Source organism: Rattus rattus, chromosome 1 (genome assembly GCF_011064425.1).
Source record: "Rattus rattus isolate New Zealand chromosome 1, Rrattus_CSIRO_v1, whole genome shotgun sequence".
Lineage (NCBI taxonomy): Eukaryota > Metazoa > Chordata > Mammalia > Rodentia > Muridae > Rattus > Rattus rattus.
Genome location: NC_046154.1, coordinates 118027214 through 118050703, shown reverse-complemented (window position 1 = coordinate 118050703; position 23490 = coordinate 118027214). Strand labels below are relative to the sequence as shown.

Sequence of the window (23490 nt, the reverse complement as noted above, 5' to 3'; positions counted from 1 at the left end):
TTTAGTTGTGCCCAGTCACATGAGTTCAGTTATAAAATCTCAGGTTTATGGCATACTCTCGGTACACAAAAGCTCCAGGTTTTCAGGCATTTTAAATGTAAGACGTTTGGGATTGGCAAACAGTTCTGTACTGCACTTTGGATTGATGCACAGATAGCTGTTTCTCTTAGAGTTTGTAACTAGTTTTTGTTTGTTTGTTTGTTTTTACAACTTGTATGTGCTGATAGTCTGAAATGTAAGGATAGTAAAGAACACGTAAAACCCAAGCCTTCCTGCTGAGGTCACCAGTCCCAAGAGGGACTCTTGTGTCCTTAGTGAAGAGTTATAACCTGTCCATAGACACCCATACTTGGCGTCCTCACAAACACTTCCACAATATTGTCATCCCGGCATATTGGTCGTGCTATAAATGTATCAACTATCTGAATAATACTTACTCATATAAACTTTGAGGTGAAACAGGGAAAATACTAACTACTGTTATACTTAAATTAAAAATATTAGGGAGGGCCTGGAGAGATGGCTTAGAGGTTAAGCACTTGCTATTCTTGCTGAGGACCTGGATTTGGTTCCTAGCCCCTATATGGCAGCTCACAACTGGCCTGACCTCCAGTTTCAGGGGATTGAACATCCACAGTGGTAGCAGACACACATGGAACACATATATTTATACAATATTCAGGCAAACATTTGTACACGTAAGATAAAAGTAAATAAAAATACCGGAGACTAGATTAAAGGAAGGGTGAGTCCCACCTTCGTGTGTTTTGCTCTCAACTGTGTTGTTGAATGAAAGCGCCTTTATATGTGTGGTGGACCTAGGAATATGTCTTCCTGAGCTAGGGTGGCCGTCCCCTGCACACATGTGGGGAGTTGGAACCTCACCCGAAGCCCAGGGGAAACAGCGGGAAACAGCGGGAGAGAGCAGGTTCTTGGATGCCACGCGCGGGTGGCACATCAGGAAGACATCTCTAACTGTCTTTCGAGTTTCCTAAAAATGCTGCAGAAATTTAAAAAAATAGAAACACATAGAACAGGATCAGAAATCAGGCTCGTGGGTCCCTGCTTCCAGTCTCCTCAGTTGTGGTGGCCTTCCTGAGGCAGGGACAGGTCACTGGACGCATACACTCACCTGCATGGCCTCCTGGCATCTGCTAACAGATGAGTCCAGCTTCGAGGTCTGTTCATAACGACAGGATTTCCTGTGAGATGAATCTTTTGTCTCCACTCTTCTGAAGTTTGTGGAAGAATGTTGGAAGGTTGTAGAAACAACAGGGACGGTTCTTGGGCTGTTTGCTGTTTTGAGAAGCTAATGCTGGCTTTCAGACATGGCTAGAAACACACTGTTGAGGCTGTCACTCTTGTGCTGGTTCAAATCCCATCCCACCCCCTATTTTGAAAAGTTAATAAATAAGTGTATTCCATAATTTCTGCAGAGGGTTCAGCTTCCAAAATAAAAATTATCTTCTCTTCTAAAATTACTTTTTATTAGTTCTTTGAGATTTTTATACATGAATAAAATCTATTTTGATCATCTTCATCCTCCCGTTAACCCCTCCCCATTATTTTTGTTTCGCAGAGACACGTGACCGTCAATAATCATGAAGAATCCATTTGCACACCTTGCCGAGCCCTTGGACCCTGCACAGCCAGGAAAGAAATTCTTCAACTTGAATAAATTGGAGGACTCAAGATATGGTGGGTGCATTGCTCTGTTGTACTTGCTCTGTCAGCCACTGGTTTCGTGTTGCGTGCCTGATTATGCAGTTACATAGCATTTAGGAGAGAGTGGCAGAGATCATAGGAGACAGTGCGTGATGTAGGTTAAATACACAGACCCCACATACTTTTCCCAGTACACATCTTACTGCCTCGTCTAGTTTGTGGTAGCAATCACCATATATTTCAAGGTAGAGTTTCTATTTTGTAAATAAAATAGTTTTTTTAAATTATTGTTATATGAAGTGGCCACGCTACATTATGTTTAGGGCGTTAAATTGTAAATAGGTCATTTTCTCATTTCTTGAGCATTGGTTTCTTAAGAAATATTATTCCATGTATCCATAAGAATACATATTGCTTGCTACATATCACACAGTGAGAGCCTAGACTGACCATGAGCTCTGATGACTTAGTGGGAACTTTTCTTGCTGCTACTGAATTCAAAGTAAGCCACCATTGAACATAAGTAAATAAACTAATTCTTTAGTCTAGTTTTTATTTTCAACTACTGAATGTCTCTTAAGTCTATTCCCTGTACATATTTTTCACCTTACAAACATGTTAAACTTGTCAGTCGCTTGGCCCTCTTTCCCTGTTAGAGGAGTAATCGATGTCATGTTTATCTAAAGTTGGCCTTCAAGAGAGTTCTGAACAAAAGGTGCCTGTGGTTTGTGTCTTCATCCCCAGGACGCTTACCATTCTCTATCAGAGTTCTCCTGGAGGCCGCCGTTCGGAACTGTGACGAGTTTTTGGTGAAGAAGAATGACATTGAGAATATCCTGAACTGGAGTGTCATGCAGCATAAGAACATAGAAGTGCCCTTTAAGCCAGCCCGAGTCATACTGCAAGACTTTACGTGAGCCTGCCGCCCCTCTCGTGCTCACTCGCTCGCTCTTTCTTTCTCCCCCCACCCCCCGCCTCCCTTGTCAGCCTCTCAAGAAAGTTTTTACTGTGACAGAAAGGCTTTGTCTCTGAGAAGTCAGAAGATAAAAGGAAAGCAAGGGGCCCCCGGAACAAGAGAAGACTGCTGTGTCTCTCTCTAGTAGTCACCCAACCTCACCAGTGACAGGGGTGCCATTCTCAGAACTGGTCACACCGGGAAGGGTAGGAGACAGCATGCAGGAGGGTGAAGTGAAGTTTCTTGTGCAGGCTGTTGTACCTGTTTTGCAGTGATGTTATTCTATTCCTTTGGTTTCTTTATATGGAAGAAAATCATTAGTTTTTTTTATTTTGAAGATAGTAGAAGAGCTGATTTAATTAGTATAAGTCTGATTGACAGCCCATTTTTCTAACTATTCTTTTTAATTGTATTAGCCTTGCATATGGTACACTGTTGCATAAGGGATTTTTTATGGAAGTAGGTAAGGTCCATTGAGCATATTGTCCCCATACCTCCTACTCCCCCTTTTCTCCTCCCTTCCCCTCCTGTAGACCCCACTGCTCTCTGAAACCACTTGACATCTCCTTCCACGTGATATACATATAGACAGCGTTATCCAGCTACATAAAACTTAGGAGCCACGAGTGAGAGAAAGCATACATTGGTCTTCCTGACTGGCGTAGTTCACTCTGTAGACTATCTCCAGTAGCGTTCATTTTGCAGCATATGGTTTAATTTTTAGGGTTAAATTTAATTCTTTGGGACTAACATCATTCGTACTGTGTGCTCCATAATTCTGTTTATCCACTGTCCTTTCTTAGAGACCTAGTTGGTCGCATAACTTAGCTGCTGGGACAGGGCTACAGTGAACACCGATGTCCGGTGTCTCTGTGAAGTGTTGTTGGCTTGGAGACTTTGGGTAGATACTTTGGTTAGGTTATCTGGAACATCTAAAAACCATTTAGGTGGTTTTTTTTCTTTTTAAGAAATCCCTGTGCTGACTGCCTTTGTGGATGGACATTGCCATGCACTGTGTGTACTGTTGTTCCCTTTGGTCTGTGTCCTCCATATGTGTTGGTGATTTTCTGAATGACTTCCATTTTGACCAGAGTAAAAGGGAATCCCAGTGTAATTAAATTCACTTTTCTTTGTCGGCTGGTGAGGAACTAAACGTTTTTATGTGTTTATTGGCCATTTTTATTTTATCTTTTAGGAGCTGTCTTTTCATTTCATTGGTCTGTTTATTGATTGGGTTGTTTGCTTGTTTAGTTTTTGAGATCTTTACATATTCTAGATGTTAGTTCTCTGTCCACTGTATCAACAGCAAAGATCATCTCCCATTGGGTCGGCTGCCCTTTCACCTGATAAACTATTTCCCTTAGTGGACAGAAGCCTCTAAATCAAGGACGAGGAAATCTCCAGTGTTATTCTTTGTTTAATGTGGTGGTTAGTGTTGTCAACTTGGCAGAATCACCTGGGGGAAAGGTCTCTGAGAATGTCTGTGGTGGACTGTCTTGATTGCATTCATTGACGTGGGAAGAGCTGTCTTAATTGTGCATAAGACCATTCCCTGGGCAAGATCCCAGACTGTATGAGTGGAGTGCTGTGTGAGAACTGAACATGTATTCTTAGCTCCCTTCTAGATCAACTGCTTCAGCTGCTGCCTTGACTTCCCCGTGAAGGGCTGTACCAAGAGCCTGGTTACAGTTCAGTAATCCCTTTCTCCATTAATAAGTGGTGTTTGTCATTTTACCACAGCAATGAGAAAAGAGGCTAAGACACCCTGGGTTGCTTTGGCAGCCTGGGTCTTTTGGGTGTCCGCGTGGATTTTAATGTTGTGTTTCTTCGTATCTGTGAACAATAGCATTAGAATTTTGACGAGGATTACACTGAACCTGCAGGTGATTTGGTAATGTAGCTACTTACACATTAATTCTTCCAATCCGTGAGTATGGAAGTCTGACCATCTTTTAGGGTCGTCGGATTCTTTCCTTGGTGTTTTGAGGTTGTCACTGTAGAGACCTTTTATTTCTTTGGTAAGTCTTATTCCAAGGGATATGAGTCTGGTCTAAAGTTGAAGGGGTGCTCTGGGAAGCAGTCGCTCTCTTAGAGTTCTTGTGTGTAAACACACTGGTCTCCCATGGTTTCTTGTGTTTTAAGTTAATATGTGGTAGAGTTCTACAAGGAGATTCTGCTCAGTCTTACCACTTGCCACCTATGTGATTTCCACCCAAAGAAGTAGATGCCTGACCTTCCACGTGTCTAAGTCGCCTTCTGTTAGCTCCTCTGAGCAGATGGTCCCTTGTCAGTTACTAACACTGACAAACCCGCAAATTCCAGTCACACCCGTTTGTGGCTGTTTCACGCTTGCTTCTTTCTTTCCTCAGGGGTGTGCCTGCTGTGGTTGATTTTGCAGCAATGCGCGATGCTGTGAAGAAGTTGGGAGGAAATCCAGAGAAAATAAACCCTGTCTGCCCCGCTGACCTTGTAATCGATCATTCCATCCAGGTTGATTTCAACAGAAGGTGAGGAGACTTGGGAGGAATGCTTTGGGCTTCTGCTTTGTGCAAAATACTAGAATGTATATCTTTTTAAACTACGTGCACGCGACGCAGCTTAGCAGGTTGGGGCGCTTGCTGCCAAGCCTGAGGCCCTGAGGTCCATGCTTGAGACCACATGGGAGAAGAAGAGAACCAGTTCACACACGTCATTCTGTGACCTGTACACGGGCCATGGAGCATGCATGCCCACACATCCCTATATACGTTCAAATATAGGAAGGATATTTTAATGCGCATATGTATATAAGAACATCTTTAAAGGTGTTGCCAGAAAATAGACTCTCCCGTGAATGATACTGGGAGGAATGGACTGTGTAAACCCTGTTATTGCTTGTGTTTGCTCTGGATAGGAGTGGTCTGCATCTAGTAGCTTGACTATAGCTTGCAGTCTGACTCAAAACACACATGTACATTTTGTCCTGAGAGGTTGTCGTGCAAGTGCATGTCTGACTTCAGAAGGGTTTGGTTGTGCTTTTCCTGTGTTTATCACAAGTAACTGTTCTGTCTCTGGCTACCCGGGCCTTGCCATAGTGCCTGCTTGTTTTACCTTTCATCTTTCCTGCTTGGGATATACCTCATCGTCTCCTGCCAAAATCCATCCCATCTTTCATAGCCAGCTTAAATCCTTCATTATCTAGCATCTGTCATGTTCACCTTGCGGGCCTCTGTCTAGAGTGGATCCATAAGTCCATGGGAGTAGGGTGTCTTCAGTTGCCTGGTTTGCTGGAATGGAGCATGTGATACACACTTACCATAGCTAAAGCGGTTGGCCTTGAAATTATCCCTAAGTTAATGGAGAAGTAGCGTTAACATGAATGACCGAGCTACCTTGAGATGGGGACAAACTAAATCTCTGAAGGTGATTGGGTATCTCCTTTCCACCTATCTCTGCCCTTCGCATCCAAAGGTATGGGTAGTAGAGTGTCTTTTCAAAGAAATTGAACCTACCACTTTATAGTTGCAAAGCAGCAGCGTAGCAGTGACCCCTTCATAAACATTAGAGAAATGAGCACATCTTAAGCAAACTATCTGTAGCATTTATAATCCTAACCTGTTCTACAGGTAACTGCGGTTCTGTGTTTACAGGTCAGGTAGTGACGGGCAGTCTCCTGCGCTGTTTATGTGGGTGAACTTTCTGTCTTCATTCTCATTTCAAAAGCTTTGCTAAAACTGGGGAAGGAATCTTTGGGCTAGACGGCATCCAGATAGCAAACATCGATAGCCAACATCACCGTGCATTTCCAGCACCGCAGTAGAGTCTGGGAGGTGCACATGGTGTACTGTGGACCCAGAGAACACCAGCAAAAGTTAAACTTGAGACTAAACTAAACTAGTTGCCTCTGCCCTTCGAATCAAAATGGTGTGGGCAGGCAGGAAAAGGGTAAGAGGAAACACTGTGATTCGTTCTTTTCTCCGAAAGGCAGAGTTTATACCATCAAGCCGTGAAAGTTCCTATGCAGAGTCAGACGTGAAAGTCACCTAGTGCTGTATAAGAATAACTCAAGGGTCTCAGTGGCAGCCCGCAGTGAGAATTGTTTGTCTGACATGCTTACAGGTGGCTTGGATGGTGAGCTGGCCCTGCTGAGGGAAGCTTTGCCTCAGGTGGCAGTGGCTGGACTGGCTGGGCATGCTGCCATGCTGGGCAGCGCCATTCCCTTTGTGGTTTTTTGGCTCAAAAGCTAAAGAAGAAGGCAGCTAGCAGTGGGGGAGGGGGAGGGGAGGTGGGGGCCAGACACACAAAGTGTGTCTTAAAGCTCAAAGCTACTTCTGTTCACAGTGATAATGATTCACAGATACGGTTCAGTCAAAATCAGGTAGAAAGTACAGTCCAGCTGTGGTAGGCAAGGTTATTTATTGAATGTTGGTTTGGACGTAGGGAAGCAGTCGTCATGAGGAGCCTGGCATCTGACAGAAGCATGTTGAGTATCTGTAAGTGGACAAGAGACTTTCCACATTCTCTTAAGCAGTAAGAATAGCAGTTCGTATTTTCATTCTAATTCAAATATGTTGGATACGTAACAGTGACTTAAATTATAAGGAAATAATAATTTTGGATGTGTCAAATATTTGACTAGAAAGACTTTTCTAAATTTAGAACTAAAGGAAGAAAATAAGGGACATGTCTGTAGATATCCTGCCTTTAAAAACAATAGGAAGTAAATTATATGCAAAAAAATGTGACAAAGGTTATATCTAGTATGTAAACAATGTAATCTCTTGGGAGGCAGAATCAGGTGGAATTCCATGAGTTCCGGGCCAGCCAGTGCTGTATAATTAGACTGTGTCTCAAAAACAAAACAGAAAAGGAAAGGAATATGTAATCTATTTAGAAAAACAAACCCAGCTGATGAGTTTGTAAAGAATAATATATATTTCCAGTTTAAAAAAAAATTCGAGGTGAACAGTATCAAAAGCTTTTTCAACCTTGTGGGTGATAAAAAAGTAAAATAAGTATTTCTAACACCACATTCTCTTATCAGAATAATTAAGATTAAACCTTAACTGTCCAGGTGTCACGAGGGAGACACTTATGTGCGCTGCTGACAGCACTGTAGTTGGAAATGATGGCGGCAGTCTGTAGTGATGCCTCACAGACGTCTGTCTTGGGTCTGGAGAGATGGCTCAGCTGATAAGCGCTCACACGAAGATGAGCTTCCAGCACTGATGCTAGGAGGCTCAACACTACCAGTAACTCTGGGGACCTGCCCCCCTTCTTTGGTTTCTTTTGACCTGCGTTCACGTGCACCAACAAGCACCCAGACACACAACTAAAAATACAGTGAACCTTTAAAAAGACAGGAGATTTCAATGTCCTGGATTCAAGCATACTTCTAACTAATACTGGAAATTCAGAAAAGGCTCCCGGCCGGGTGCTGGCTAGTTTTCTGTCAGCGTAACAGAGCCATCGGAGAGGAGGAAGCCTCTGAGAAAACGAAGATCAGGCTGTGGGCCACCCTGTGGAGCATCTTCTTAATTAATGACTGATGCGGGAGGGCTCAGCCCCTCCCTGGGCTGGCGGTCCTGGGTTCTATAAGGAAGCAGGCCAAGCAAGCCAGAGGCAAGCCAATAAGTGACACCCCTCCATGGCCTCTCTATCAGCTCTTGCCTCCAGGTTCCTGCCCTGTGTGAGTTCCTGTCCTGCCTTCCCCGGGTGATGGGCTGGGCCCTGAAAGTGCAAGCCAAAATCAGCCCTGTCCTCCCCAGGTTGCCTTGACCATGGTGCGTCATCATAGCACTAATAATCCTAACTAAGGCAGCTAGCAACTAAGGCATTAGCTTTGTGAGCATCAGAGGGGGTGCTAGCCTACTAACCAGCCCCTCTGGGGTTTTAACTAGTCTTTAACTAGTCTTTATTTTTACAACAAGAAACTCTTATTTGGTCGTTGTCATTCAAAATTATTCCCATAAAGCCAGAAAAAAATCCAAAGGAAAACAAAAATCAATCCCCCATTGGAGATGTAAGTGGGTTCCATACATCCTCAAAGGAAACTAGAAAATAAGACGCTCTCTAATTAATATTTAAATGTTTAAACCAGGTCAGTTCAGCATCGAGAGAAACATGGCCAGCCTTCTGAACTGACTGACTCTCCTCACCTTTCCCTTGGCCCCAGAACCGTTCTTGGGTGCTGTCTCTCTCCCGTGCCCCCTTTAAGTCACGTGAGCACTGCTCAGTGGTTCTGTTCTGGAAAGTAAAATACAAAGTCATGCCCTACTCGAGAAAGGATTTTCTGAAGTCCTACCTCACAAGTAATAATAAAGTCACCTCACAAAGTCAGAGCCACTCTACCTTAGAGCAGCGGTTCTTAACCTCTGGGTCATAACCCTTCGGGGGGGCCATCCAGCCCTTTCATGGGAGTTACATATCAGATATCCTGCATATCAGACACTTACGTTATGACTCATAACAGTAGCAAAGTCATAGTTAGGAAGTAGCAGTGAAGTAGTTTTATGATTGGAGGTCACCACAACATGAAGAGCTGTATGAAAGGGTTGCAGCTTTCTGAAGGTTGAGAGCTTGACTTCCTGGTACCTCCTTGGAAGCTGGAGATCCTGGAAGCAGGATTCAGTGATTTCAGGTCTGCCCCGCTGCCCTCAAATCCCAAGTGTTCACACTGTCAGTGTCTCTGGGCTCACACTATCGATGTCTCTGGGTTCACACTATTGATGTCTCTGAACTATGTCCTTGATTATTTTTCCTTTAGGTTGGAACATAAAGTGTTGACTTTCGTCATCTCTTGTTTTTATATATTTTTTTAATGGATCTTTTTCGTTTACATGGTCGAAATGGAAACGGTATTAGGAAAACATAAAATGCAACGCTGAATGTCGCATATAAATTCAGATCTAGTGCATGCACGTAGAACTTTTAAAACATTTTCATTGTGATGTTTTTAGGTTGATTTATTTTGTGTGCATTTGTCTGGGGGTATGGATGGTGCACGTGTGTAGGTCGGAGGACATGTCACTTGGAGTAAATGTTCTCCTCACACTGTGTGGACTTCAGGGATGAAACTTAGGTTGTCAGCTTGGTGGCAGGTGCCTTTAACCACTGAGCATCCCCACCAGCCCCCACTGTGATAGGTAGGTTGGTTAGTGGGCAGATGGGTGGGTTGGTTGGTTGATTGATTGGTTGGTTGGTTGGTTGGTTGGTTGGTTGGTTGGTTGGTTGGTTTCTGGGTGGGTGGTTGGGTGGGTTGGTTTTTAGTGGGTTTTTGTTGTAGTTGTTTTATTTTTCTTGAGTTTTAGTTTTGGAGGCTGACCTAAGCTTTATCTTACCTTTTAAAAGAATGAAAAGTGCTATGCGCCAACCATTCCAGGAGTGAGTACTGGGGCTAATTCCCACGTCTGCTCTAGAAAAGCCAAGAGAGCTGGGTAAGGGTGTCAGGGTGCACACCGTCAGCAATTGGGAGCCTTTGTCTGGTTTGAATATAATTTCGCTCTCATCCTCTGTTGCAGATGAGTGCGCCTAACCAGTATGCTGCCGTCACGTGTCCTGTATTTATCTCGCTGGTTTTTCCCCGAGAATTTCACAACAGTTAATGACTAGGTTTCACGAGTATGAAAGCTATTTTCTCTGGGAATATTACTTGTGAGTTCCTAGGCTCTATTCCATGAAAGTCTCAGGATCTACAAATGTGAATTTACGTTGTGGAATTAAGGGGATTCTTATCCCTTCTGTTTATGAGGCCATTCACATTCGGAGACCTCATTAGTGCTCTAGATTGGAGCTAGGCATGTTGACACATTGATAATCCTAGAACCTTGAACACTGAGACAGGAGGATGAGGAGCTTGAGGCCAGTTGTCTACATGAGACCGTGTCTCCAAAAGAGCAAAAGAAAAGGCTCACTAGACTGGACTAATTTAGGAAACTTTTGAGTGGTATTAAACTAAATAGTCTTCAGAACTTGGAATTCTAGGTCTGTTTGTTCATTCTGGTAACTGCAGCAAGGCACAGCGAGCCACGCTCAGTGTGATATGCTTTGCTTTCATGGTGTAAGGTTGGAACAGCCTGAGCATTTCTGGCTTTTAATCATTCTGTGAAGATACCTGAGATCATTTTGCCCAACATGTTCTAGGGTAAGCATTCTCTTCATTCCGAGCTTCCGCTGCACATCCTCCTGATGCCAGACATTGAGAAAGCAGAGAGTGGTGACTACAGTCCGGGAGTACTCACGTGTCACAGGAGAGAGGCCACCAGCCACATAATGAGTCACAGTCTCACCTGTACTGGTAGAAACAATGTTTGGAGATCCCTTCTCTGGTGTTCAAAATAAGTTGAACAGACCTGTGTTGTACCCATATTTATTCAGTAAGCTAGTAAATTTCAAAGAGAAGGTTTACTGAATATATAACTTCAATGCACTTATTAAGTGTGGTCACCCCGGAGAAGGAACAAATAATCCCGACTTGGGGACCAGAGGGCTCTCCAGAGGGCCACTCAGTCAGAATCCTGAAGCATCCAGACTAAGGGAAAGAAGAACCGAAGCATCATCCTCCGAGGGGACAGAGGACAGAATCCTAAGAGAGCTGCCCTGTGGTGAACCTGAGAGTTGGACTGGAGAATATGAAGGGAATGGAAAAGCAAGGTTCGGGTCAGGCTGAAGAATTGGCTTTCTGAAACAAAGGATTTATAGTTTATCAGATGTAGCAAGCTGATATTGACGTGCGTACGTAGGAGACTCGGTACTGGTGCTGATATGGAAGTGAGTCTAGTGGACGGAGAAGCTACGTTCATGATGAATGCTTTGACAGTCATAGTGGACAGAAAGAGAGGAGATCACAGATGAGCTGTAGACAGATGGAGGAGAAAGATATAGGAAGGAAGGCAAGGTGTTAGGGTTTCCCCCAATGCACGTGCACCAGGGCAGGGAGAGACAGGCAGGAGCCAGAGGGCTGGAGGCCTCAGGAGGAACAGGGAGATTGTGAAACTGAGGAACGGTGCGTGTATCCACCTGCTGAGGTAGATGCCCGCACTGGAGTCCTGCCTTGCTCTGCTGCAGCTGGGCCTCCTTTCTCCATGTCTTCCTCGCTTTCCTCTAACATGGCTATACTCAGACGTTCAGTTTCTCAGTAGGATCAATACTGTTTTCTCTACAGAGTTCAGAAATAAATATTTCAGGCTTTGGTAGCCACATGCTATCTGTCATATAACCCATCCCCAGTCTTTAAAACAAAGTCACTCTTTGGGGATGAAGCATCTACAATATTGAGCTGAATTCAGCCCTGGAACTTAGAGTTCATAGACCCCTGCTCTAATGTCTCTTAGAAATTGATTTCATTCAATATTCATGTCACAGTAGGAGGACAGGGTCGGTATATTCACTAAATGCATTTTTGAGAGGTAATACGTACTGGCTGGTTTTATCTAAAAAAAAACACAGCTCTAACTTCGAAAGGAATATGATACTTATTCTGAACCAAGTATGCATTCCCCTGGCCTAGGTGTGCGGCTGTGGGTTGCCCCTGAATGGCATGCCACACTGTGGAAGTGGTTATATAGACACCTTCATGAGCCAGTACGCCTGCCATAGACATTGGCAGCGATACCAGTTGTCAGGTTTCAGAAGGGAGAGCTCAGCTGGTGATGACTGTAGATGTTGTCTGACATGCTTGGCTTGGTCTGTTAATAACTCAAAACATCCCAAGGGCTTCACTTGATAGAAGGATATCAGGTCAGGAGCAGAGGCGGGTGATGGATACTGTCTAAGGAATTAACCATAGCCTAAGATAGTTTTAGCTCTGGGTCTGCAGCACCCCAGCGCTGTCCAACCAAATGGTTCTACCCAGCCAATCAGTGTGAGTATCCGGGAGGCTTTTTTAGGGAACTTTAGTTCACACCTTCTTCCTAGTTTTCCCTGGCTGGTTCCCTTCATCTTTCTGCCTGGATTGATGTCATTTCCTTCTTCCTGGAAGCTCGGCTGGTCTGAGTTCAGGCCCTTTCTGCACACTCCTGTGCCGTCCAGTCTTACACGTCCTGAGTTAGTAGGAACACTTCATCCTTGTTTGGCCCCTCCTCTTTCCTGCCCGAGCCTACTGAGCAGTGCAAATGCAGCGTTGGCTTCTCAGTAGCTAATGTGTAAGTGGACGGAAGGGCTGAGGGTGAAGTGGAGACTGGGAAACAGTCCGACCAGGGTTCAAATGACAGACTGATCAGCCATCTGACCACGGCAACTCATCCGACTTCCTTGTGCCTCCCTGGCTGCTTCTGCAGGTTGTGCTGATGACAGTGAGACACTAGAGACAATGTGGGGTGGGGGTAAGAATGTGGACACCAAGCCAGAAGCCTAGATCTCACCACCTAATAGCTGCAGGGCACCCGGCAGCTTTAACGTCTGTGTATCTCATTCTCCTCACTTGAAAATGCGTACATTAGAAGTGCCTAACTCAAAATATCATTTTGGAGACTCAATGAGAAAATTAATCAGGCAGTTAGAATAGTAGTTGTTCTCCAGTAATGTCAATAGTTAGTGATTATACAATGAGTGGAGCTTGACTTGAGGCTTAGCTGCTTAGTGATTCCTCATAGCCCGTATACGGACTGTGGGTGCCTCCTATGTGCTAAACATGCAGAGCTGTGACTGTGACCTAGTCTACCTGAATGGCCTCGAATAAACCTCTGCATGGGACCTGGGGTTTACCGTTGTTCGTGGAGAGCAACCAGCTGCATAAACCCCAGTGTGAAAGACAGGAGCCTGGGATTCCAACACAGTGGACCCTGCCACTGCTCTTCACTTTCTCCAACATAAACGCATCAGCATGGACCCCATGTGGCTCAGCAGAGAGAGGAGAAGCAGGTGCAGAAGCAAGGGTTCCCTATGTGTCTCTGCTGCTCTGTCACATGTCTTGAGTTTGTCCCTCGAGTGAGACTTTCGGCTTAACTTCCAGCGGAATTGAGCTCATGTTTTTCCACCGTGCTTAAGGGCTTGGGAGGAATCCCTGAACCAGGTCATTTGTAACATGCGTTTGCAGCTTGCCTCGGTTTTCCAGCTGGCGAGAGGGATGAATACCAGCCTGCAAACCTGCGGATGCAGTTGCCATCTCATCGATTCATCACCAGCAGGTTGGATGGGCAACATGCAAAGCCTTGCAATTTATACAGCTGGGTTCTTTCTCTTTGACAGGGCAGACAGTTTGCAGAAGAATCAAGACCTGGAATTTGAAAGGAATAGAGAACGATTTGAATTTTTAAAGGTATGGACCAGAGTTCAGTTTCTCTGTTTGGTTTTCTGTGTCTGTGGGACATAAAGAGAGGTGTGCAGACCAAGTAAACATGTTTTCAGTTTTCTTCCTGTTGTTCAATCCTAGTGGGGTTCCCAGGCCTTTTGCAACATGAGGATTATTCCTCCTGGCTCAGGAATCATTCACCAAGTGAATCTGGAATATTTGGCAAGAGTAGTGTTTGATCAGGATGGATGTTACTACCCAGATAGCCTCGTGGGCACAGATTCTCACACCACCATGATTGACGGTCTGGGAGTTCTTGGTTGGGGTGAGTCTTCTCCCACATTCCTGTCATGTGCGCTCTTCTAGAGCATGCGCCTCCCTCACTGCCTGTGTTTGCATGGTCATCTTGTTCACTGCCTGTGTCTGCATGGTCATCTGGAGCATGCACCTCCCTCACGGCCTGTGTTTGCATGCACCTCCCTCATTGCCTGTGTCTGCATGGTCATCTTGTTCACTGCCTGTGTTTGCATGGTCGTCTGCAGCAAGCACCCCCCTCACTGCCTGTGTTTGCATGGTTGCCTGGAGCATGCACCTCCCTCACGGCCTGTGTTTGCATGCTCCTCCCTCACTGCCTATGTTTGCATGGTCACAGAGAAAGGTGCTTTGTATGTTCTGTTTACTGCTGTATTTTCAGTTCCTAGACGTGAAATTCACTTTCTGTTTGGAAAAATAAACTGGATTAAGTTTAAGGTCATTCGTATAAGTGAAAATCAACCAGGCGTTTGTTAACATTGATGCCTGCCAAGTCTAGTCAATATTAAGTGTGGCACTGAGGAGATTTTGGTGCAGGTCCTAGGGGAAGGCACACTCTGTAGAGGGACTAGAGAAAAATGAGTGTCCTTAGGGAAATACAGCTCCATAGCAGGTAAAGGTGCTGGCCGGGTTTCTGAGTCTGTGGCTGAGGGACGGTGAGGACTGTGAAGCATTATTCTGCTGTGCTGCTCACTGCAGGTGTAGGTGGTATTGAAGCAGAAGCGGTCATGCTGGGCCAGCCCATCAGCATGGTGCTTCCCCAGGTGATTGGCTACAAGCTGATGGGGAAGCCTCACACCCTGTTAAAATCCACGGACATTGTGCTCACCATTACCAAGGTAATGTGTGTGTGTGTGTGTGTGTGTGTGTGTGTGTGTGTGTGTGTGGTCTGTCTGTCTGTCTCTGCGTGTGTCTGTGTTTGTCTGTGTGTGTGTATTGCCTCTTCCACGCCTCAGAAAGCCAGTGACGACCTGGAGAGATGGCTCAGTGGTTAAGAGCACTGACTGCCCTTCCAGAGGTCCTGAGTTCAATTCCCAGCAACCACGTGGTGGCTCACAGCCATCTGTAATGAGATCTAAGGCCCTCTTATGGTGTGTCTGAAGACAGTGACAGTGTACTTATTAAAATAAGTAAATAAATCTAAAAAAAAAAAAGAAAGCCAGAAAGCCAGTAACAAGCAGAAATAAATACAGTGGAGTCTGTGCTCCAGAGAGGCTTGGATGTAATATGTTAATAGATATTAAAATAAAATGAAGTAAGAGTGATTCTTGTGGTTAAATTTAGATGGTTATCTTTATTCTTTTCCTTAATTTTAAAAACTGTGACATAAAATATGCAGAAATTAAAATCGTGTCCATATTCCTGTCACTGAGATTGTTTTTCAAGACAGGGTCTCACTATGTATCCCCGGCTGTCCTGGAGTTCTGTGTAGACCAGGCTGTCCTCAGACTCACAGAGATCCGCCTGCCTCTGCCTCTCCAGAACTCTGGTTAAGGTGCGTCCCAGCTCCTGTCCCCAAGATTTAAAGGCGTGATAATGTCCTGCCAGATTTGTTTCTGAGCAAATGAATTTTAATATTTCTAATGAATTAGCATGTCTCTGTAGTTCAGCAGATCCCTTCCCGACATAATCTGTGTGCTGAGGCTGAAAAGTATTCCCACACATATTTTACACTTTAGCTGCGATTCTTTCCGTGTGGTTCTTTTTCTTTTGAGTTTTATTACGTGTTTACCTCCGTGTGTGTGAGAGACAGGCCAAGGCATGTGTGGAGAACAGAGGAGAGAGAACCTTTGGGATTTAGTTCTATCCACTGAGCCGTCTCTCTGGCCCCACCTGGATCCTTTTATATGTAAACAGCAACTTGGTTACGTGAATAACTTTACACTTTCTTACTTTAAGTCACTTTATTGTAACAGATGTATCTACTAGTTGGAAAGTAGTAGGGCTCTTTCTTAAACTCTTGCAGGAACACCCTGGCCCCCTTTTTTATTCACTTGCTTTACAAAAAGCATTCAGTTACTTTTCCATGGAACATGATTTGTGGCAGTAAGTATTATGTACTATGTCTTTAAAAACAAATCATTTACTTAAATATTGTGATTATATAAGAAAGAAGGTGGTTTCTTGGTCTTTAAACGCTTTTTCCCCTTAATCATAGAGAATAGAAGCCATTTGTATAGACCTTGTGCTGAAAAAGCCAAAAAGGTTTTCTTCGGTTTAATATTTAAAGACTTTAGAGCTGGATTTATTTGAACACCACAAATTGTCACAGTATTTTCCAAAAATGGAATAACAGGCCTCATCCGAAAAGTGTGGTAGGATGCATGTGACTGAAGGCCCTTCTGTGCTGTCTCAGCTGTCCGTGAAGCTGGCTTCCGGGGGAAGACAGGAGATGGGCAGCCTGTGGGATGTGTGGTAGCCAGAACTATGCATTAGGTGTGTAAAAACAGATCATTTACCCAAATACCATGCTTCATTCTGATGTTTGTCATTTAGAACAACTTACCCTGGTGTTACTCATTTTTTTTTTTTGCCATTTTTTTCTTCCTTTTTAAAATATAAGAATTTCCTGCAATCTCAGATTTACAGGAGGGTTGATAGAAAACTAGTGGAGTCCCTGCCCCTTTCTTCCCAGCTCCCCTAATGTGCATACCACAACGGCCTTCTCAAAACTAAGGTTAATGTTGACGTAGTGCTCCTAACTACAGTGTCCCCCGTCCCTCAGTGATGTCCCCTTGCCACCCTGGGATCCAGTCCTGATGCCTTGTTGCCTTTGGGAAGCATTGCAAAGAAGTGGTTCTGTGCTGTAAACAGGCTGTCAGGCCTCAGGCTTGCCCGTTGTTTCCGCCATGTAGCACCTCCGACAAGTTGGGGTCGTGGGCAAATTCGTGGAGTTTTTCGGGCCAGGAGTGGCCCAGCTGTCCATTGCTGACCGAGCTACGATTGCCAACATGTGCCCAGAGTACGGTGCGACAGCAGCCTTCTTCCCCGTCGATGACGTTAGCATCGCGTACCTGGTGCAGACAGGTAAGGGAAGGGCTGCAGGCGGAGACGCTGGGAATGCCTTCCGCCTCCGTCCACACGTGCTCTTGTATGAGACTTACTCTCCCTCTCTGTGAAGACAGAGTGTGTTGTCAGATTTGTGGAGGTGTGAAGTGGAGGTGTGAAACGAGGGTGTGAAGCTGGGGATGTGAAGTGGGGGTGTGAAGTGGAGGTGTGAAGCGGGGGTGAAGTTGGTGTGAAGTGGGGGTGTGAGGTGGGGGTGTGAAGCAGAGGTGTGAAGTGGGGGTGTGAAGTGGGGGTGTGAAGTGGAGCTATGATGGCCAACAAAAAGAGCTCTCTAGTACCCCGGAACCCAGATGTGTGTTCTAGTTTTCAACTGCCGATTTCTTTATATTGACACAAGGGACCTTAGTGATGGTAACTTGTTGTCTCTGGGGTGCCTTTTGAGTACCCCCTTCACACATTGGTAGATTGACGGATTCCTTGCTTAACCAGTAGGAGAGGAAAACCAGAATCCGAGCCATGTAACTAACCAAGGCTGATTGATAAGTGGCAGAGGGAGAATCGAAGGCTGTGACTGGCTTACTCAGAATGGGTTCCAGCTTATATTCCTGGCCATACGGCACTGGGGGTTAAGACTTTAGACATTAGATGCAAATTCGGAGTCTTAGTTCTGCCTCGTCCTAGCTGCATTCCTTAGAGAATTTACTGAATAATTTTCCAGAGCTGGCATTGCCTCTTTAGTAAGTGAGAATAATAATATTAATAATAATAATAGTACCTGTTTCATGGGATCAGAGTTTGAAGTAATTCATTCGAAGCCCTTAGTACACAGGGCCAGGTACACTAAAGTGCTTATGAGCCAGAGCTATGAGGTGGCAATGCTAAGAGTGTCTGTGGCAAGTTGAGGGCAGATGCATGGGTGCAGTCAGGCAGTGGGCTCGGGCTGAGGATCCCCCTGATGAGGAACCATCACTGTGAATGGAGCCAGGATCTGCTCTGTACTCGTCACCTTGGAAGGAGCAGCAGACCGTGCTGACGAGAAGGGAGAAGCAGCCTGGAGGCTGAGAGAGCGGAAGCGTCGGTGCATGTGTGCACACAGAGCTGCAGACAGGCTCTCGTAGTAACACGCCCATTTGCTGCTCGTGCCATTTAGGTCGTGAGGAAGACAAAGTAAAGCACATTAAAAGCTATCTTCAGGCTGTGGGCATGTTTCGAGACTTCAATGACGCCTCTCAAGACCCAGACTTCACTCAGGTATGAGAGCAGCTACCAGCCAACCCCAGCCAACCCTTTTCTTCTTTCTGGGGTCGCAGTTGCAGTGGGCTCTGTGTTTTCAGCGGTGGTCCAACTGTGGGAAGTTACTCTCTGTGTTGTTGTTATTATAAGGGACAGAAGAGGGTGGCAGAGGGTGGTTAAGGGCATAAACACACCAGGGTGACGTCTCAATGTGGCTGCTGACCTAACCTCTGCGAATGGAGTGCCCCCTCCCCACCGGACTGATTGACACTCTGCATAGCAAGCTTTATTAAGGTAGCTGAGCCCACTTAAGGGCCAAGGCCATCGTTGTTACAGTCCTAGAGAGAGCTGAAGGCTCGACCACGTCAGTGCCTCTGCTTATCCAGTGATTTGCTTCGTTTTCGGAGAAACTGAATCCGTATTTTCCCAAGCAGCCACAATTAGAAAGTGAACCAGACTTGGGGGTCCCAGTTTTCATGTGTCAAGGGGAAAAGGTACTCATTGAGTTGTCAGCCTATTTTCTGCAGTGATGGATTGTGGGTACATCCCTCAGTAGAAAGCCCATCTCAGCCTGAAAGCCGTGAGTGAGCTACTCTAGCGAGTAGGGGGTGGAAGAGTGCAGGTAGCCTATGTCCTCTCTGTGAACAAGAGTCCTGCCAGCCCATGCTACTCCAGTGCCCAGCTGAATGTTGGGAAATTAACCTTGCACAGGGTAAGAGGATTGCTGGCTTCCTGGTTCTGGAGTGTGGCTGCATGTTTGGTTGTTCATTGTTGGGATGTTCTAAGGTCTCCGGTATGGTTCTGCTGTCTCTTTATGAAGTCTATAATTGCTTTTGGCTTGGGCAAACAGGTCGTGGAGTTAGATTTGAAAACAGTTGTGCCTTGCTGCAGTGGACCTAAAAGACCTCAGGACAAAGTTGCTGTGTCTGAGATGAAAAGGGACTTTGAAAGCTGCCTTGGAGCCAAGGTATGGCCTCTGGACTCTCCCTGTGCCCTAGGGTCCAGGCTTCACATTGTTGTGAACCTTCCTGAAGCCTGGTGCCAAGGGCATGTCTTCTATCCTAAACGCTTCCATGGTTCCCCCATTAGCTACGGGCCCAGCAGCTTCCCTGCACCACAAGCTTGCCTATAAATACGACCTGTTTATGCATAGATCCTTTTCACATGAAAACCCTTTTTCTACAGTGTGGTTGGCCCTATTCACACACACTCTGTAGGTCCCTGCTTTTCCCTCTCTGTGTGTGCAGGTCCCTGCTCCATCCCCGGCAGACACCCTATTCTGTTCCATCCATAAAGTTCTGCTCAGATATCCTCCTCTGTAGCATGGCCCCAAGCTTCTCCTGGCGGGAAGTCATCTTTCCCTCACTTAAAACTTCATGGCTCATACCCTGAAGCCCACTGGGTGAGCTCCATTTTCTTTCACTGAGATTGCTGCCTGTGAGATTTACTGGCCCCTGCCAGTGAGCGTAAGACTTGCATCACAACCTTTCTGTTAGCCACAAAGCTCCCAGCATGCTGTCTGCTGCTCAGTGAGCATCTCCCAAAGGAGGTGGAGGTGGATTTTATCCACAAGGTATCGGTGTTACACCAGATGTTCCGCTGTGCCTCCCATTACTGATCAGAGTCATTGAAAGTGACTAGTAAATGTCACCTTCTCCAGATTGCCACGTGGTCAGAATCAGTTTCAGGCCATAGCCACTCAACTGCACACTGATGAATTAGGGCTCTTTGAAGGCTGTCTTCGAACCGTGTGTCGATTTAACCTCCTAGTTTTGAGGAGGGAGGAAAGCAATCGTTATTAACTTCACTGCTGAGCAAGATCTGGAGCTCACAACTGCCTTTTTGAGTATTTAAAAAGGATAGAGATGGGGGCTGGAGAGATGGCTCAGTGGTTAAGAGCCCTGACTGCTCTTCCAGAGGTCCTGAGTTCAAATCCCAGCAACCACATGGTGGCTCACAACCATCTGTAAAGAGATCCGATGCCCTCTTCTGGTGTGTCTGAAGACAGCTACAGTGTACTCATATATAATAAATAAATAAATCTTTAAAAAGAATAAAATAAAAAGGATAGAGAGAAATTGAAATTTTCTGGACTATTTCAGAGTTTATTCATAGAAGTATTTGTTCTGTTGACAGTAGGCACTTAAAACTACTGTCGAAGTTCTTCCAAAGTGAGAAGTTTTGGTCATATATATCTTCTCTCTTTAGGGAAGACTGTGTGTGCCCTATTTCTTTCTTACTGCACGTAATAATTTCAACCTTCCCTTCCCACAGCAAGGATTTAAAGGTTTTCAAGTTGCTCCAGACCATCACAATGACCGCAAGACGTTTATCTATAACGACAGTGAGTTCACTCTTGCTCATGGCTCTGTGGTGATTGCCGCCATCACTAGCTGCACGAACACCAGCAATCCGTCCGTGATGTTAGGCGCAGGTGAGCACTTCTGGTTGCAGCCTCTTTGCAGATGTAGACACCGATTGGCCCAGGAAGTTCCTGTGCAACAATAGCATCCAACACAAAATGTTTGAAGTAGAATCCGTAGCGTATAACAGCCTTCTTTTGTACTTAGCACAGAAAGTAAGTAGAGGGAAGTAGCGGAAGCCGGATTTCTGCTGACCCCGAGAATCTGGGTCTGCCTGAGAAAGAAGAAATAGAAGAAGAACCTGTTGTCATGTCATAGACTTTGTTCCCATAAGCCCCACCCGGACAGTGAACTTTGCACGGTCTTGGTGCACTGGCAGTTGGCAGCCGGACTGGGGCACAGGGCACGGGCCGATCAAACTCCGTGTGCCCAGCCTGTTGTACAATGCTGAGAAGCAGTTAATAGTTACACGCAGAGTTCAGCGTTGGAAGAGCTCCTTAGTTCCGATGTTTAGTCATCCTTGAGAGCCTCCCTTGGGTCCGGAGACCAGAGCCCACAGTTCTTTCTTAGTGGGCCAAAGGGAAACCTTTTTAAAGTTCAACTTGGCCAACTAAACTTTCCATTCTTATCTGGTGTGAACCAGTCTTGTCAGGCGGCAGCAGCAGCCCCCTCATGGCCTTGTGTCCTTACTCCCTCACCTCTTTGCCTCACGTCTTCCCCATAGCTGTGATGCTTCTGGAGTCAGAGTCCCAGCTCTTCTATCACAGTCCAGGGGCCCGGGGCCTCTGGTCTTCCTCTTTACGGATACCTGTGCTTTAGATCTGCTGCAGGCTGCCCGGATTCGCTACCGTTCAGCACACAATGGATTTGTCTCATAAAGGACCTTCCCAGTTATAAATCCAAACATCGCTTTAGATAATTTTTCCTCCAAAAGTTAAAAACTCACTTTATAAGATATTCCTAAATGGTGTGAATTTATTTCTTTCATTTGTTCTGTTGACCGTTTTTGTTTTTTGAGAACTTGCGGTGTACAGCGGTTCGCTCTGACCTCACAGAGGTTCTGCGTCCCGGATGCTGGGATGTGTGCCACCGTGCCAGGCTGTGACTTGTATTTATTTAAAGGAGCAAGAGTCCTACCTCTTGCTTCATTTCTGTGACTCGTTTGGGCTTGCTGCGTGCATCAGCTGTCTCTGGGTAGCGGACTTTTTTTTTTTGATCTGTCAGCCGAGAAATGTAACTGGAAAAAAACCAGGCTTTTTCCTAATGTGTTCTTAACACATAAATAAACGGCCACCTGTGCTGTGTCTCTCTGTTCGCCATTTCACAGGATTGTTAGCAAAGAAAGCCGTAGAGGCGGGGCTGAATGTGAAGCCTTACGTCAAAACCAGCCTGTCTCCTGGGAGTGGAGTGGTCACCTACTACCTTCGAGAGAGTGGAGTCATGCCTTACCTGTCCCAGTTAGGGTGAGGAGGAGGGTGTCATTTGTTTTGTTGATTATGCCTTAGCTTCTGTAGTCCTCTGGTGTCTGTGTCTGTGTGTAGTGGCTATGAGCTTGTCTGGTGCTATGTACTTTCATAGCATTTTACCACAGGGTAGGCAGACTTAAACCCTAGCACTCCAACTGCATGGGGCCCAATGAATAGTTTTACTAGTTCATCATACATACAAAAGGTAACCCTGGGCTTCCGGGTGACAATCCCTCCTTCCCCCAGAAGAGGGCGCTGTTCCTCATTTGCACTGAGATGAACCACAGGCTGGTTGGTAGTGGCTGTGCGAGTGGGTCTGTATTTTGACATGAAAGTAATTACTTGCACGGCTGCAGCCCTTCTAGTCCTTGAGGCAAATGAGTGATTAGATGCCAAGACAGTCTCCCCCGTTACTGTGTTAGTTATTAGTTTGAATAACATCTGTTTTCCCCGTGTGTTTCCTAAAATTCAAAAGGTTTGGGGAACTCACCATAATAGGAGATGGGGACGCTAAATGGCACATCTGGTTTCAGCTTTTAAATATTCCAAATCGTTCAACTCCTGTGTCACAAGCTTTAAGATGTTGGTAGCATCCTGTCCTGAACTCACTCCACTGCCATTCCTGTGGCCTCCGGGAGTGTTCCCGCAGAGGGGCTCACTGAGCAGACATTCCCTGTGCTTTGATGCCTAGGTTTGACGTGGTGGGCTACGGCTGCATGACCTGCATCGGCAACAGCGGACCCCTCCCCGAACCTGTGGTGGAGGCCATCACCCAGGTAACTACAGGGGTCCGTGCTCTGCAAACCTCTTAGTTCAGTGCATGTAACTCGTGGCAGATTCTCGAAGTTTTAGGACAGTCCTCGAAACTGGGATGTGGTTAAGAATATGCTTTAGAAGTCAGGGGTTGGGGATTTAGCTCAGTGGTAGAGCGCTTGCCTAGCATGTGCAAGGCCCTGGGTTCGGTCCCCAGCTCCGAAACAAGAAGTCAGATTAACGAGGAGAAATCAGGAGCTGTGTGGCATTGGGCAACTAAATTAGCTGGTTTGTGCCTTGGTTTCCACAATTAAACTGGAGATGACGTAGCACCTGCTTTAGAGAATGCTGAATGGAGGGGCTCTAAGACCTTGCCCTTCTCCCCCATCCCATCTGCCTTGTTAAAAACCATCTATTCCCTTATTTGGCCACTTCCTCCTCCTAAGGTTGACTATCAAGGTCAAAGTCTTAAAGCCCAACAATCAAAAGCCCCCTTGGCCTGCCCTAGTCATGTCCAATCAAGAT

At 45.7% G+C, this 23490-nt stretch overlaps 1 protein-coding gene across 1 annotated transcript in view; it reads left to right on the top strand.

The window, feature by feature from the left end:
• Aco1 (aconitase 1) overlaps nucleotides 1-23490 on the top strand; it is a 55222-nt gene that overhangs the window by 17493 nt on the left and 14239 nt on the right. The window contains 12 exon segments of the mRNA XM_032905065.1: nucleotides 1580-1698; nucleotides 2410-2578; nucleotides 4990-5127; nucleotides 13787-13856; nucleotides 13971-14154; nucleotides 14841-14980; nucleotides 16997-17168; nucleotides 18301-18401; nucleotides 19234-19350; nucleotides 20658-20817; nucleotides 22074-22209; nucleotides 22904-22988. Coding sequence (XP_032760956.1) covers nucleotides 1602-1698; nucleotides 2410-2578; nucleotides 4990-5127; nucleotides 13787-13856; nucleotides 13971-14154; nucleotides 14841-14980; nucleotides 16997-17168; nucleotides 18301-18401; nucleotides 19234-19350; nucleotides 20658-20817; nucleotides 22074-22209; nucleotides 22904-22988 — 1569 coding nt within the window. The 5' untranslated portion in view covers nucleotides 1580-1601.